The sequence below is a fragment of the Cupressus sempervirens genome, chromosome 6 (genome assembly GCF_028749045.1).
Source record: "Cupressus sempervirens isolate cs-2001-9-10 chromosome 6, ASM2874904v1, whole genome shotgun sequence".
In the NCBI taxonomy this organism is placed as follows: domain Eukaryota; kingdom Viridiplantae; phylum Streptophyta; class Pinopsida; order Cupressales; family Cupressaceae; genus Cupressus; species Cupressus sempervirens.
In genome coordinates, this window is record NC_143123.1 from 248,727,347 (window position 1) to 248,741,130 (window position 13,784).

General features: G+C 39.7%; 1 protein-coding gene across 11 annotated transcripts in view; it reads right to left on the bottom strand.

The window, feature by feature from the left end:
• Nucleotides 1-13,784, bottom strand: part of LOC149552173 (putative RNA-dependent RNA polymerase 5) — a 249,254-nt gene that overhangs the window by 210,584 nt on the left and 24,886 nt on the right. For 8 of the 11 annotated variants that reach the window (XM_089787677.1, XM_089787673.1, XM_089787669.1 and 5 more), the window contains 2 exons: nt 9,058-9,132; nt 7,835-8,051 (listed from right to left, as the gene is read on the bottom strand). In XM_089787677.1, the coding sequence (XP_089643803.1) occupies nt 7,835-8,051; nt 9,058-9,132 (292 nt within the window). Of the gene's footprint in view, nt 1-7,834; nt 8,052-9,057; nt 9,185-13,784 lie in introns of all 11 variants that reach the window. The other 3 variants (XM_089787675.1, XM_089787676.1, XM_089787680.1) reach the window with 2 other exon arrangements.

A 13,784-nucleotide genomic window follows, 5' to 3' on the forward strand; every position in this document is an offset into this window, starting at 1 on the left:
CACATTCCAAAAAGTCGATAGTATGAATACTTGATGTGATGTTCCCAAGTACAAAAGGGCTGAAAGTATGCCGAAGATGAACTCATAAACTCTTAGAGTGCAAATGGATGGATCCGTACGGTGGAGAGGGAGGGGAAGTACAGATTTAGGCGTCCAAGATGTCCATAGGATGCCAAGACAATGCACAGGGAGGGTTATACGATGTCTACAAAAAGGTCGTACGATGGGGATGTTATGTGGCAGTACTGTGACTTTAGTTTCCAAGCCATACGGTGGCCGCAGGGTGAAGCAGCTTGTTGTACGATGGGTGGAGGAGTACAGTGTGGTGGAAAGGAGGGCGTACGGCGTGAGGTTGTGAGGGATGTACGGCGGGCTGTACGAAGTGAGGATAGAAGACAAGATGAATGTGCGGGAATGTAGGTGGTGGGAGAAGGTTGTACAGCCAAGGAAGAAGCAGTTCAGGAGAGAAAGGAAGTGGTATGGACAGATATTTGAGCCCACAATGACAACACTCTTGGTTGAACACAAACACAAAGATTTTTATGGAAGCAAAATGCGATAATAGAGACTTGAAGACAGATAATTCCTTCAAGAAAATATATGTGCCGAAAGATGATGCTCCCACTTGCCAGATCCAAGCAAAGTATTACAGGCGAGGAAATAGGGTGAGGGTTGAATCCCACCAAAACCAAGATGACCAAATAGGGAAGATCTTTCACTTCTAAAATGGCGAACAACAGAGAATCCCAACAGGAATTTGCAGTACAGAGAAAATAATCCAAATTGCATACCTAAAGACAACCTACACGCCGTGCTTAAATACCCGTCGGGGACAACTTTCCGAAGGTGTACAAAGATAGCCAATAGCGACAGGAATAACAGAAACAAAATAGAAATGGGTCCTAGATACATTAAATCAATCGGCCTGTTACAATAGTTTTATAAAAATGATTCATTTTATAACGAGAACATTATAGTCCTCCCGTCCCAAATTTTGCTTGTCCTCAAGCAAATGCAATGCAGGTGCTGGAGAATGTGCTTGCCCTCCCACGTCGCATCGTCCAATGGCAAGTGTTTCCAATACACCAGATATTCCTTCACTATGTGGTTCTGCAAAGTCTTCTCACGTACTTCGATGATCTCGGCTTGTTCCAATATGAGCTTTCCTTCTTCATTTAGCGGTGGAAGATCTGTGGTGACTGTGATGTTCTTCCCTACAACCTTCTTCAGGCATGAAAGATGGAAGACGTTATGAATACAACTTCTCTTCGGAAGTTCCAATTCGTAGGCGACTTCACCAACGTGATGAACTACACGGTAGGGGCCATAAAATTGTGGCTTCAATTTTTCTTTTCCCTTCTCCTTCAATGAGGATTGTCGATATGGCTCAAGCCGGAGATAGACCAAATCCCCTACTTCGAAACTCCTCTTCATTTTGTTTGTCAGCGTACATCTTCTATTGATTTTGTGCCCATTGTAGGTTTTCCTTCAAGCATCTCAATATGTCCTATCCCTCCTAAAGCCAATCCTTCGCCCTTGGTGTGCGGTTGTCAACCAAAACTATGTCAATGAAGGAAAGGGGTTTGCACCCGTACAAAGCTTTGAATGGTGTCATTCCGATGGACGTGGTATGTGGTATTGTAGCAATATTCCCCTAGATGTATCCATTTGACCCATGCTCGTTGTTGTGCCAAAACGTAGTTCTGAAGGTAACCTTCGAGTCATTTGTTCACAATCTCCGTTTGTCCATCTGTCTACGGGTGGTAACTAGTACTTGACGATAATTTCGTCCCTACCATCTGAAACAGTTATGTCCAGAAGATTCTAATGAATTGTCCATCGCGATCACTAATGATGTTTCGCGGTAACCTGTGCAGACGAAAGACTTCCCTAAAAAAAAAATCAGCAACTTGTGCGGCCTGAAGATTAGAGGGGATGGCGAAGAAATGTGCATACTTTGTCAATCTATCAACCACCACGAAAATACAATCCTTCCCGTTCGCCTTGGGAAGCCCTGTTATAAAATCCATCGATATACTTTCCCACTTATGTACTGGAATCGGCAGAGGTTGTAGTAACCCAGCTAGTAGAGTATGTTTGGATTTGTTCTGCTGGCAGACCGCACACTCTCTTACATACTACAACACATCCCTTTTTAGTCATTTCCATGAAAACCTTTCCCAGAGACTTCTGTAAGTTTTGAGGAAACCCAGGTGTTCTACCAAGGGTGAGTTGTTTACTTCCCTCAACATTTTCTGCTTCAATTTGAATTCCGACACTAAAAATATCTAATTCCTATAGTAGATGATGTCATCCACCACTCTGTACCTATTATCCTAGGCGTTACCATCCATTAACTCACAGGCAAATGTGTTTTTAGAGTATTCCACCAACATATGTGCCTTCCAGTCAACTGAAATCTGGTTTAATGAGCAGATGGCAGGTTTCCTGGACAAGGCATCTACAACCACATTGTTCTTTCCTTTCACATATTCAATGTCAAAATCAAAAGCTTGAACCTTGCTTACCCATTTTTGTTGCCTCTCATTCAAGTCTCGTTCCTCCAAAAAATATTTCAAGCTGTTGTGATTCGTACGAACGACAAACTTGGCACCTACCAAATACTGTTGGAACCTGATTAATGCATGTACGATGGCCAACATCTCTTTGTCGTAGATGGAATATAGGCATTCTGTCAATGTAAGCTTCCTGCTCTCATAAGCTATGGGGTGTCTATCTTGCATCAGTGACACTCCAATGCCTTCTCCGAACACATCACACTCCAAAATGAACGGTTGAGTGAAATCAAGTAATGCAAGTACGAGACAAGTGCTCATTGCCTCTTTCAGCTTATCAAAGGTGAGTTGTGCCTTTTCGTTCCAATGGAAAGACCCCTTGTCAAATTCGTTAAGGGTGCACTGAGCTGAGAGAATCCTTTAACAAACCTCCAGTAATAACTGCACACTCTGAAAATCTTCGCAAATCCGCGAGTGATTTTGGGGGAGGCCAATCAAGGATAGCCTGAATCTTCTCCTAATGAACTTGAACTCAATATTTACTGACAATATGCCACAAGTACAATATTTTGTCATACCAAATTCACTCTTGGATTGCTTGACAAACAAAGACTGCTCCTCCATGATCCTTACGACTTCTTTCAGATGCTTTAGGTGCTCCTCTCATGTCCTGCTATAAATAAGATCATCAAAAAATATCAATAAGTACTTACGCAATTGCTTGTTGAAGATGTGATTCATGCATGATTGGAATGTAGCAGGTGCATTTGTCAATCCAAATGGCATGACCAGAAACTCATAATGTCCGTAGTGATAACGGAAGGTCGTCTTTTCTATATCTTCCTCCCTTATGCGGATCTGATGGTATCCGAAATTGAGATTTATTTTTGAAAAATAGACTACACCATGCAATTCATCCAGCAACTCATCTATCCTTGGAATGGGATATCTATTCTTAATTGTTTTTTTGTTCAACGCACGGTAGTCCACACACATGCGCATTGTCTCGTCCTTCTTTTTGATGCAAAAGGGCTAGAACTGGAACGGATCCATCCTTTCTCTAGCAATTCTTGAATCGTCTTTTTGATCTCATCTTTGAATTTCTTGGGATGGCGATATAGTGTGGTTATAATCGGCTTGGCTTCTGCTTCCAATTCGATAATATGTTCAAACCCTCGATAAGGCGGTATGCCAAGAGGAATGTCAATGAAAACTTTATCATGTTTACTCAAAATATGTTAGAGTTCATCAACTTGTGGTGTTGTCCATTGCCCTTTTATAGGTTCCGCCAAGATAAAACAGTATACAGCCCACACATCGTCATCATGCCGAAAAATAGCCTCCATTTGATGTGCAGAAACTTCCTTCGAAAATTCATTTGCCATTCCACGGAGAACAACCTTCTATCCATCAACCACAAAAGTGAAGTCCATCCATTTCAAACTTTGAGTGTATTCATGAAGTGTCTCCATCCACTGTATACCTAGAATAACCTCCATGTCATTAAGGTCCACTATGAAGAAATCCTCAGTCACCGTGTGATTTGTCATTGTGATACTTAGCTGAGGAACAAGGTGCACGCAAAGCAAAAGAGTCCCTCCAGCAACCTTGACCTGAAAGCCTGCATGCATCTCCGTAGGTAGACGTCTCCGCTTCACCAGAGATGAGTTAATGAAGTTTAGAGTGGCTCCGCTGTCAAGCATCACTATAACCCTTTGTCCTTGAAGGGTTCCCCGTACACGAAAAACTGTGCACCTCGGGCTACTGACTATGGCAATAGTTCCTTCGTCATACCAAAGCTGCAATTATCTCCGTACAGTTTAAACTGACCATGTTGGTGTCATTGTGAAGTTGGTTGTCATCGGCTGGCGTTTCTTGTTCGTCCTCATCATCGGACACATCCTCAATATAATGGATCTTCCCCTTTCTGAGGCATCTATGGCCAGGCTCCCAAGGTCCCTTGCAATTGAAACACAATTTCTTCCTTCGAAATTCCTGTCTAGTAGCTTCGTCCAACGACGGCTTTCTAGGCAAAGGTTTGTCCCTCGGAAATGTCGATGGTTTGGAATGTAACTTGAGAGGATGACGCCGATGACGATGTCATACTCCGCGCTTTATTGATTGCCTCCAACAAGGTGGTAGGATTGAAGCGCTTTACCGAACCTTTCAAAGGTTCTGTCAGTCTGTCCATGAAGAGCACTACCAGTCTTCTTTCAGAAATGTCCGTGACCAAAACAGAGAGTTCCTGAAATTCTGCAATGAACTGATCGGTTGATCCAGTTTGTCTCAGCTGTGCCAAATCTTTGAAATTGAGTTCCCGATCTTTACCATCAAATCGCTCTATCAATCTCTCTGTGAATTCCACATAAGTATGTATTTGATGATGCCCTAATGTGATGGTGTCGTGATGCCACCATTCATGTGCAACTCCCTCCAAGTGCAGTACCGCAAATTTGATTGCTTCTTCTTCTGGCATAGGATTTAGTTGGAAGTATCAACCTTCATTACCCACACTTGCATAGATATGCAACCAGATCCGTCAAATGCAGACAGATTTACTTTACTCAACTTTCTTCTAAGATCATCGTTAAAATATCCTCTCTTTCCGCCTCCCAAATATCTCATTCTTAGATCTGCATAATCTTTGTAGGATATATCTTTCTCAAGATTTGCATTCTTCCAGTCTTCTCACAATTGTTCTTGCATCTCTTCAAAGGTTGGTTGTTTCCCTCCGTGTTGTGCCTCCGTCCATGGAGGAAAAGTCAGCATGGAAGGTCGAGAGCGTACTGGATGAGGATTTGATTTACCCGACACTGAGTCCGCACTGTGACCATTTTCTTCTCCGGATATTTTATTGTCCACCAACTTCTTCAGAGTTTCTTACATGAGTCAATGAGTATCAGTGATCTGTGCCTGATTCCTGACAAGTTCCCTCCGTAGTGCCACGAGTTCGGCAGCTGTCGGTTTCAGTTCGATAGCCATTCGATCAACAGAATGTGTCCTTCTCTTCTGGCTATAAACTCTCATTCACTGTCCACAAGCTACCAGCACTCTGATACCAGTGAGATTTTCCCAAGTATAGAAGGGCTGAAAGTATGGCAAAGATGAACTCATAAACTCTTACAGTGCAAATGGAGGGATCCGTACGGTGGAGAGGGAGGGGAAGTACAGATTTAGGCGTCCAAGATGTTCGTACGGTGCCAGGACAATGCACAGGGAGGGTCGTATAGTGTCTCCAAAAAGGCCGTACAATGAGGATGTTATGTGGCAGTACGGTGACATTAGTTTCCAGGTCATACGATGGCCATACGATGAAGCAGCTTGTGCGGTGGGTGGAGGAGTACGGTGTGGTGGGAAGGAGGGCGTACGACGTGAGGTTGTGAGGGTCGTACAGCAAGCCGTACGAAGTGAGGATGGAAGACAAGATGAATGTGCAAGAATGTAGGTGGAGGGAGAATGTTGTACGGCCAAGGAAGAAGCAGTTTGGGATAGAAAGGAAGTGGTATGGATAGATATTTGAGCCCATGGTGACAACACTCTTGTTTGAACACAAACACAAAGATTTTTATGGAAGCCAAATGCGATAATAGAGACTCAAATACAGATAATTCCTTCAAGAAAATATATGTGCCGAAAGATGATGCTCCGATTTGCCAGATCCAAGCGAAGTATTACAGGCGACGAAATAGGGTGAGGTTTGAATCCCACCGAAACCAAGATGACCAAATAAGGAAGATCTTTCACTTCTGAAATGATGAACAACAGAGAATCCCAACAGGAATCCACAGTACAGAGAAAATAATCCAAATTGCATACCTAAAGACAACCTACACGTCGTGCTTAAATACCCATCGGGGGCAACTTTCCGAGGGTGTACAAAGATAGAAGGTTGTGCGCGTATAAAATACGTCTTACAAATAAAATGAAAGGATTAAGGAAATATAGAATAAAGAATTATGGCAGATCTTTGAAGAGAAATATGTAGGCGAATATGTCAAGGAGTGTGTATGCAAAGTGAAAAGAATATTTGCAGATTTGAAAAGATAATTTATATCACTTTTTTATCATTGCACTATAAGTTAGAAAGTAGATATTTGTGAACAGCATATTGTTATTATTCAAACTCATTTAAGTCTAAAAGGAGAAGTCTCTTGCACTTAAGTTTAAAGGAAATTAGAACCAAACCCCATAGGAGCGGACAAGGGACATTACATCATTAGCAAAGATAGGAGCATTTGTGAACAATGATACAATGATACGAGCTATTCCTAACTTAAATGCCCCCACAAAGTCCTGTAATCTAAGTTCTTTTCAAATTTGATAATTTTAAAAGGCTTTGAAAATTTTAGAATAATATAAGGTGAAAAATTTGTAGTTAAAATTTAGATCTTTTGAGATTTCAGGTAGTTTAAGAAGGTTGCAAACAACATTAGGTATTTGGACTATGAAACTTCTAAGGTTGACATTCAAATTTTCTAGGTCAATAGTTTTATAAATTTGTATATAAATAAAACTATTTGACAAACTGATCCAGTAAAAATCAATGAATGACAAGTGTGTGTGCAAAATGTCTGTGATTATAAAATTATATATGCAACTATTATTTATCACTAAACCAAAAGTATTAAATTCTTTAATGAATGTAAAATGTTAGACATAATATCTGCGTGACAATATGGTGAAAATTTCCAAGTTTCTTCCAATTATTTTCATAGGCACATTACAGTTGCGTGATTATTGTTAATAATTGCAAGAATTCAGACAGTATTTGATATGGGGAGTTGCAAAATTCATGAAAGGAAAAGATCATGCTATCACATTTGAAATACCTTTATAATCTACATGCGAGCTTATACATGATGATTCCAATGAAAGCGTTTCATTAAATGTTTGGGCCCATTGGAAGTCAAGGTTACCAAAGAATGAGAATGTTATAAGAGAGAAAGCTGAAGCAGCCGAACCAAGGAATGAATCAATTAAAATATGATGTATGAGTTGATTAATGAAACAAAGAGAGGTATGTGTCAATGGAATAACAATAAAGACTTGGTTGCCTTTACGCACCTAAGAAAACTGAATGAGATGCAAAACCACCATAAAAATAGTAAAATAAATTTCAAGAAGTTAATTTGATTCCTTTTTATCTATGTCAATGTAGTATGTATTTGGAACAATTTTTGAAAAATATAAACCCTAGAAAGTAGAAATAACCCTTCCAAAAATGAACTACTTAGTAGGAGATTACAAAAATAAAAAGCTTCAAGCACTACAAAACCAATATTGCAGTCCTTTTGCAATAAAAAATTGGCAATCCTTACCAAAAAATTGATAGCGCCGTAAACCCACAAATATCCCTTCTTTGGCCCAGTCACAAAACATTTTTGGCTGTCCATTTTCTTTGTAGAGTTCATCTTTAACTCTTCCACTGGATTTTAGTTGTTCATACCAAAGTCGCTCTTCAAAGTGCACTTGCAAGACATTTGAATCACCTAACCTTCTATGCAAAATAGTAGTTGTATCTAAAGGAAAAGGACCCTGCATAACAGAAAAAGGATTTAGCAGTTTGTCTCACAAATATACATTTCAAAACAAAAGGTTTAAATTTGCAAAATTTCTGAGTTAATTATATCCAGAATTAGATAGCCACGTCATTTTATTACATTAATGATTTTCTAGACAAGTGCTTTTGACTATGCCTCATCTTACAGCTTGAAGAGAGCAACCAAGAGAAATTGTGGCAGCTCTACAGGTTACTGTGCCAAAATCTGCAGTGCTGCTGGCAAGGGGTTGGGCATGTATGTTGGTTTTGGCAGCTCAGCCGATTGACAGGCTGTTTGAGGATTTTCCCAGCATTATCAACCCTCATTTTACACTGTGTCTTCTCTATGCTTACTTAAGTTATTGAAATCTTTTGTCATTTAATTCTGTCCGGTTTCTTTGCCAGTAGTAACCCAAGGCTGAAACAGACTATAATCTCAATGTAGTATATTCAGTGGGTATGACTTGTAACATATTGTATGCAGATTTTACAATTTTGTGGGGTAAGGACTCTTGTACAACCCTCTCAATATTTATCTAAACATAAATAAATAAATATGATAACAGTTTTAACTTTTATCAATGATCACAAACTGGATCATTCAGCATGATCAGACCTTAAAGATATTTAGCTATATATATATAAGTTGAGGCAATGGATAGACAGAACCAGTATAAATGTTGAATTATGTAATCATTCAATAGAATGTATTCTCAGTATTTTATTTCTTTTGTTCACTACAATTCTTCATTATCATGTCATATTTGCATGCCAACTAAATTCACGCATTGTTTTTTATGATATATATTTGTATACCAACTAGAGTGACACATCTCTTCCAAACACTAATCAACTATTAACTTTGGAGATCATTATTCTTTGCAAACCCAAAGAACTTTTCACACATGGTGGTCATGAATAATGACTGTCCATACAGTGTTTAGTATATTATTACTAGTGCAAAAGTTAATTCATTTATTGACAAAATAGGTAGAGATATACCTTCAATGTGCAATTACCATCATGATCCACAAAACAATGGTATTCATGACTCGAGTTTGGATTCCAATCATACCTCTGAGGCATAAGTAATATTTCAATTTTAGAATAATAATCACCAATAAATATCCTACATCAAAACAGGAAAATCAGTTTATCCATTTCAAAAAAAAAAAAATATTGTGCCTAATAAATAAATAAGCAGTGAACTACAGCTGGTGGACTAAAATGGAAATAAGATCTGTGCCAATATGTTATAAACCCCAACATAAAGAATTTGCAGTCAGAGAGAGTAAGGTAAATCTATAAAAAGTCTTCCATATAGAGGCATCATTCTTCAAAACAAATTATATTTATTAAGTTGTGTGAAAATTTTAAGTGATCACAAGTTAATAAATCAATTTGGTAGACATGCATCAAAATGCTGTAAAATTAAGTTATATCTTCTGTTCTTATAAGCGTTCACAACAATTAGGCATGTATTTTTCACATGCATAAGCTTACACATTGCAAGTACAAACCTAGTGTTTGTATTGTATTAAGAAAAGTTAAGTGGAAAACCCTTAAAGAAAAGCTACAGGCCACAATGGACAAGAAAATACATCTCAAAATAAAATAGCAAAATGTTGGTCAATCTAATAATGTAAAACAGTAAATGAAATTAAAAACAACAATAGCATAAGTTGTTGTAATGTTCTCGTATTTTTGTGAGCATCAGTGTTGTGGTCAGGTTTTCACACCATCACCACATTGCAAATTGGGACCCCCTCTTTTCACTCGTAGTTGATAGGCTAGTTAGTCTTTGGCAGTCAATTTGGCATTTCAAAGCTTTAAATACTGAGGGCTGGTAGAGAAATAAAGTGGTCAAGTTGCGATTTTAAGTGGGACTATTAAAACTGATGTCCCTTGTGGTCAAGTTATACTGGGTTGAACGTGATACCCTAAATGCATATAATTTTTGGCTAGTCAAATAGTCCAAAATTCCATATAAAGGCATATTCCATGCATAAGGGCCTTAAAATCCTTATAAAAATTGCCAAAATCCCAAGGGAAAACATTTTTTCTTTATAAATATACACTATGAATTTCCCTTCACATTTTGATCAAAATCTGAACTCACTATGTAATGTTCCGTTCCAGTATATGGTTTACAAACACTCTTTTCTCCGAACAATTTGACAATCATTTGGAATGCATGCGGTGACCTGGAGGCTAATGTATGGATGTTTCTTTGCTGATGTACAGAGACTTGAGGGAAGTCGTACGGTACATGCCATACAGTCTGATGTGGGGCAAAGGATGTGTCGTACGGTGGCACAAGAAGGGTCGTACGGTATAGATTAAGTATGTCGTACGATGAGTGTGGAAGGAGGTTGATGGCGTATGGTTGAAGGAGAAGTGATGGCTGTATGGAGGACACTGTGAGCCATATGTAGGAAGCTTGGTTGTACGATGTTGATGGAGAGGTTGTACGTGTTGATGGAGAGGCCGTACAAGAGGCAAACAAGAAGATGCAATGGGGTCGTACGGTGATTTCAAGAGGGCAACTCAAGGACGTACAGTGATTTCCAAAGGGGTTATGAAGTGTGTGGTGAGTCGTACAAGAAGGTCCTACAGTGGGATGAAGAGGGCTGTACAATCAATGCACAGGAGGGTGAATACAGAATTTGCAGACAATAGAGTGGAAGGTAAAATGCAAGGAAAGAAAACACAAAACGCTTTGTGAAATACCTTATTCATTCAACAGAAGAGAATTTGATAATAATCACTTCATCAATTCATAAGATAATAGTGCTCCAATTTGCCCGATCCAAGCGAAGTGCTACAGGCGACGGAATAGGGTGAGGGTTGAATCCCCACCGAAACCGGAGGAGCCAAATAGGGAAGATATTTCACTTCCAAAATAACGAACAACAAAGAATCCCAACTGGAATTCGCAGTACAAAGAAATAATCCAAATTGCATACATAAAGACTAACTACAAGCCGTGCTTAAATACCCGTCGAGAAACTTTCCGAGGGTGTACGAAGGTAGCCGACAACGACACAAACTACAAAAACAAAAATATAAATGGGTCTGAGATATATTAAATCAATCGGCCCATTAACAATAGTTTGATAATTTATTTATTTTATAAAAGGAACATTATATCCTCCCATCCCAAATTTTGCTTGTCCTCAAGCAAATGCAATGTCGAGTGCTGGAGAATGTGCTCGCCCTTCCACGTCGCGTCGTCCAATAGCAAGTGTTTCCAACGCGGCAAATATTCCTTCACCATGCGGTTCCGCAGAGTCTTCTCACGTACTTCGATGATCTCGACTGGTTCCAGGATGAGCTTGCCTTCTTCATTGAGTGGTGGAAGGTTTGTGGCAACCATGACATTCCACCCAATGGCTGCCTTTTGGCATGAAACATGAAAGATGTTATGAATACGACTTCCCTCCAGAAGTTCCAACTCATATGCGACTTCACCAACGCGACGAACTACACAATATGGCCATAAAATCGTGGCTTCAATTTTTCCTTTCCTTTTTCCTTCAATGAGGATTGCCAATATGGTTGGAGCTTGAGATAAACCAAGTCCCCTACTTCGAAATTCCTCTCCAGTCTATGTCTGTCAACGTACATCTGTTGATTTTGTGCCCGCTATAAGTTTTCCTTCAAGCATCTCAGTATGTCCTGTCCCTCCTGAAGCCAGTCTCTCGCCCTTGGTGCATGACTGTCACCTAACACTATGTGGATGAAGGAAAGGGGTTTGTACCCGTACAGAGCTTTGAATGGTGTCATTCCAATGGACATGTGGGACGTGGTATTGTAGCAATACTCCCCTAGATGTATCCATTTGACCCACGCCAATTGTTGTCCATAACATAATTCCGAAGGTAACCTTCGAGCCATTTGTTTACAATCTCCATTTGTCCGTCTATTTGAGAATGGTAACTAGTACTTGGTGACAATTGTGTCCCTACCAATCGAAATAGTTTTGTCCAAAAGATACTGATGAATCGCCCATCCCAATCACTGATAATGTTTCGAGGTAAACCATGCAGACAAAAAACTTCTCTAAAAAACAAATTGACAAGTTGTGCGGCCTGAAAATCTGAGGGGATGGCAAAGAAGTGTGCATACTTTGTCAATCTATCAATCACTACGAAAATACAATCTTTTCCATTCACCTTGGGAAGCCCTATTATGAAATCCACTGAGATACTTTCCCACTTATGTTCTAGAACTAGCAGAGGTTGCAGCAATCCGACAGGTAGAGTATGTTTGGACTTGTTCTGCTGGCAAACCATACACTTTCTTACATACTGCAACACATCCCCTTTGACTCCTTTCCATGAAAACCTCTCCCGGAGACTTCTATAAGTTTTGAGGAAACCCGAGTGTCTTGCCAAGGGTGAGTCATGTACTTCCTTCAAAATTTTCTGCTTCAATTTGGATTCTGGCACCAAAATATCTGATTCTTACAGTAGATGATGTCATCCACCACTCTGTACCAATCATCCTAGGTGTTGCCATCCATTAGCTCACAGGCAAATGTGTTTTTGGAGTAGTCTACCAACAGATGTGCCTTCCAGTTAGCTGAAATCTGGTTTAGTGAGCAGATGGCGGGTTTCCTGAACAACGCATCTGCAACCACATTGTTCTTCCCTTTCACATATTCAATGTCAAAATCAAATGCTTGAACCTTGCTTACCCATTTTTGTTGCCTTTTGTTCAAGTCTCATTGCTCCAGAAAATATCTCAAACTGTTGTGATCCGTACAGACGACAAATTTGGCACCCACCAGATACTGCCTAAACTTGGTTAGTGCATGCACGATGGCCAACATTTCTTTGTTGTATATGGAATATAAGCGTTCTGTTTGTGTAAGCTTCCGACTCTCGTAAGCTATGGGGTGTCTATCCTGCATCAGTGCCGCGCCAATGCCTTCTCCGAATGCGTCGCACTCCAAAATGAACAATTGAGTGAAATCAAGTAATGCCAGTACAGGACAAGTGCTCATTGCCTCTTTCAGTTTATCAAAAGTGATTTGTGCCTTTTCGTTCCACTGGAAAGATCTCTTTCTTGTCAAATCCGTTAACGATACGCTGAGCTGAGAGAATCCTTTAACGAATCTTGGGTAATAGCTGCACAATCTGAAAAATCCTCACAAAACTGTGAGTGATTTTGGGTAAGGCCAATTAAGTATAGCCTGAATCTTCTCCTGATGCACTTAAACTCTATATTTACTGACAAGATGCCCCAAGTACAATATTTATGTCATACCGAACTCACACTTGGATTGCTTGGCAAACAAAGACCGTTCCTCCATGATACTTAGACTTCATCAGATGCTTCAGGTGCCCCTCCCATGTCCTGCTATAAATAAGAAGATCATCAAAAAATACCAATAAGTACTTACGCAATTGTTTATTGAAGATGTGATTCATGCATGATTGAAATGTAGCAAGTGCATTGGTCAATCCGAACGGCATGACCAGAAACTCATAATGCCCGTAGTGGCAACAGAAGGTCGTCTTTTCTACATCTTTCTCCATCGTGCGGATCTAATGGTATCCGAAACGGAGATCTATTTTTGAAAAATAGACTGCGCCATGTAATTCATCCAGTAACTCATCTATCCTTGGAATGGGATATCTATTCTTTATTTATTTTTTGTTCAACGCATAGTAGTCCACACACATGCGCATTGTCCCGTCCTTTTTAACCAATACCACAGATGA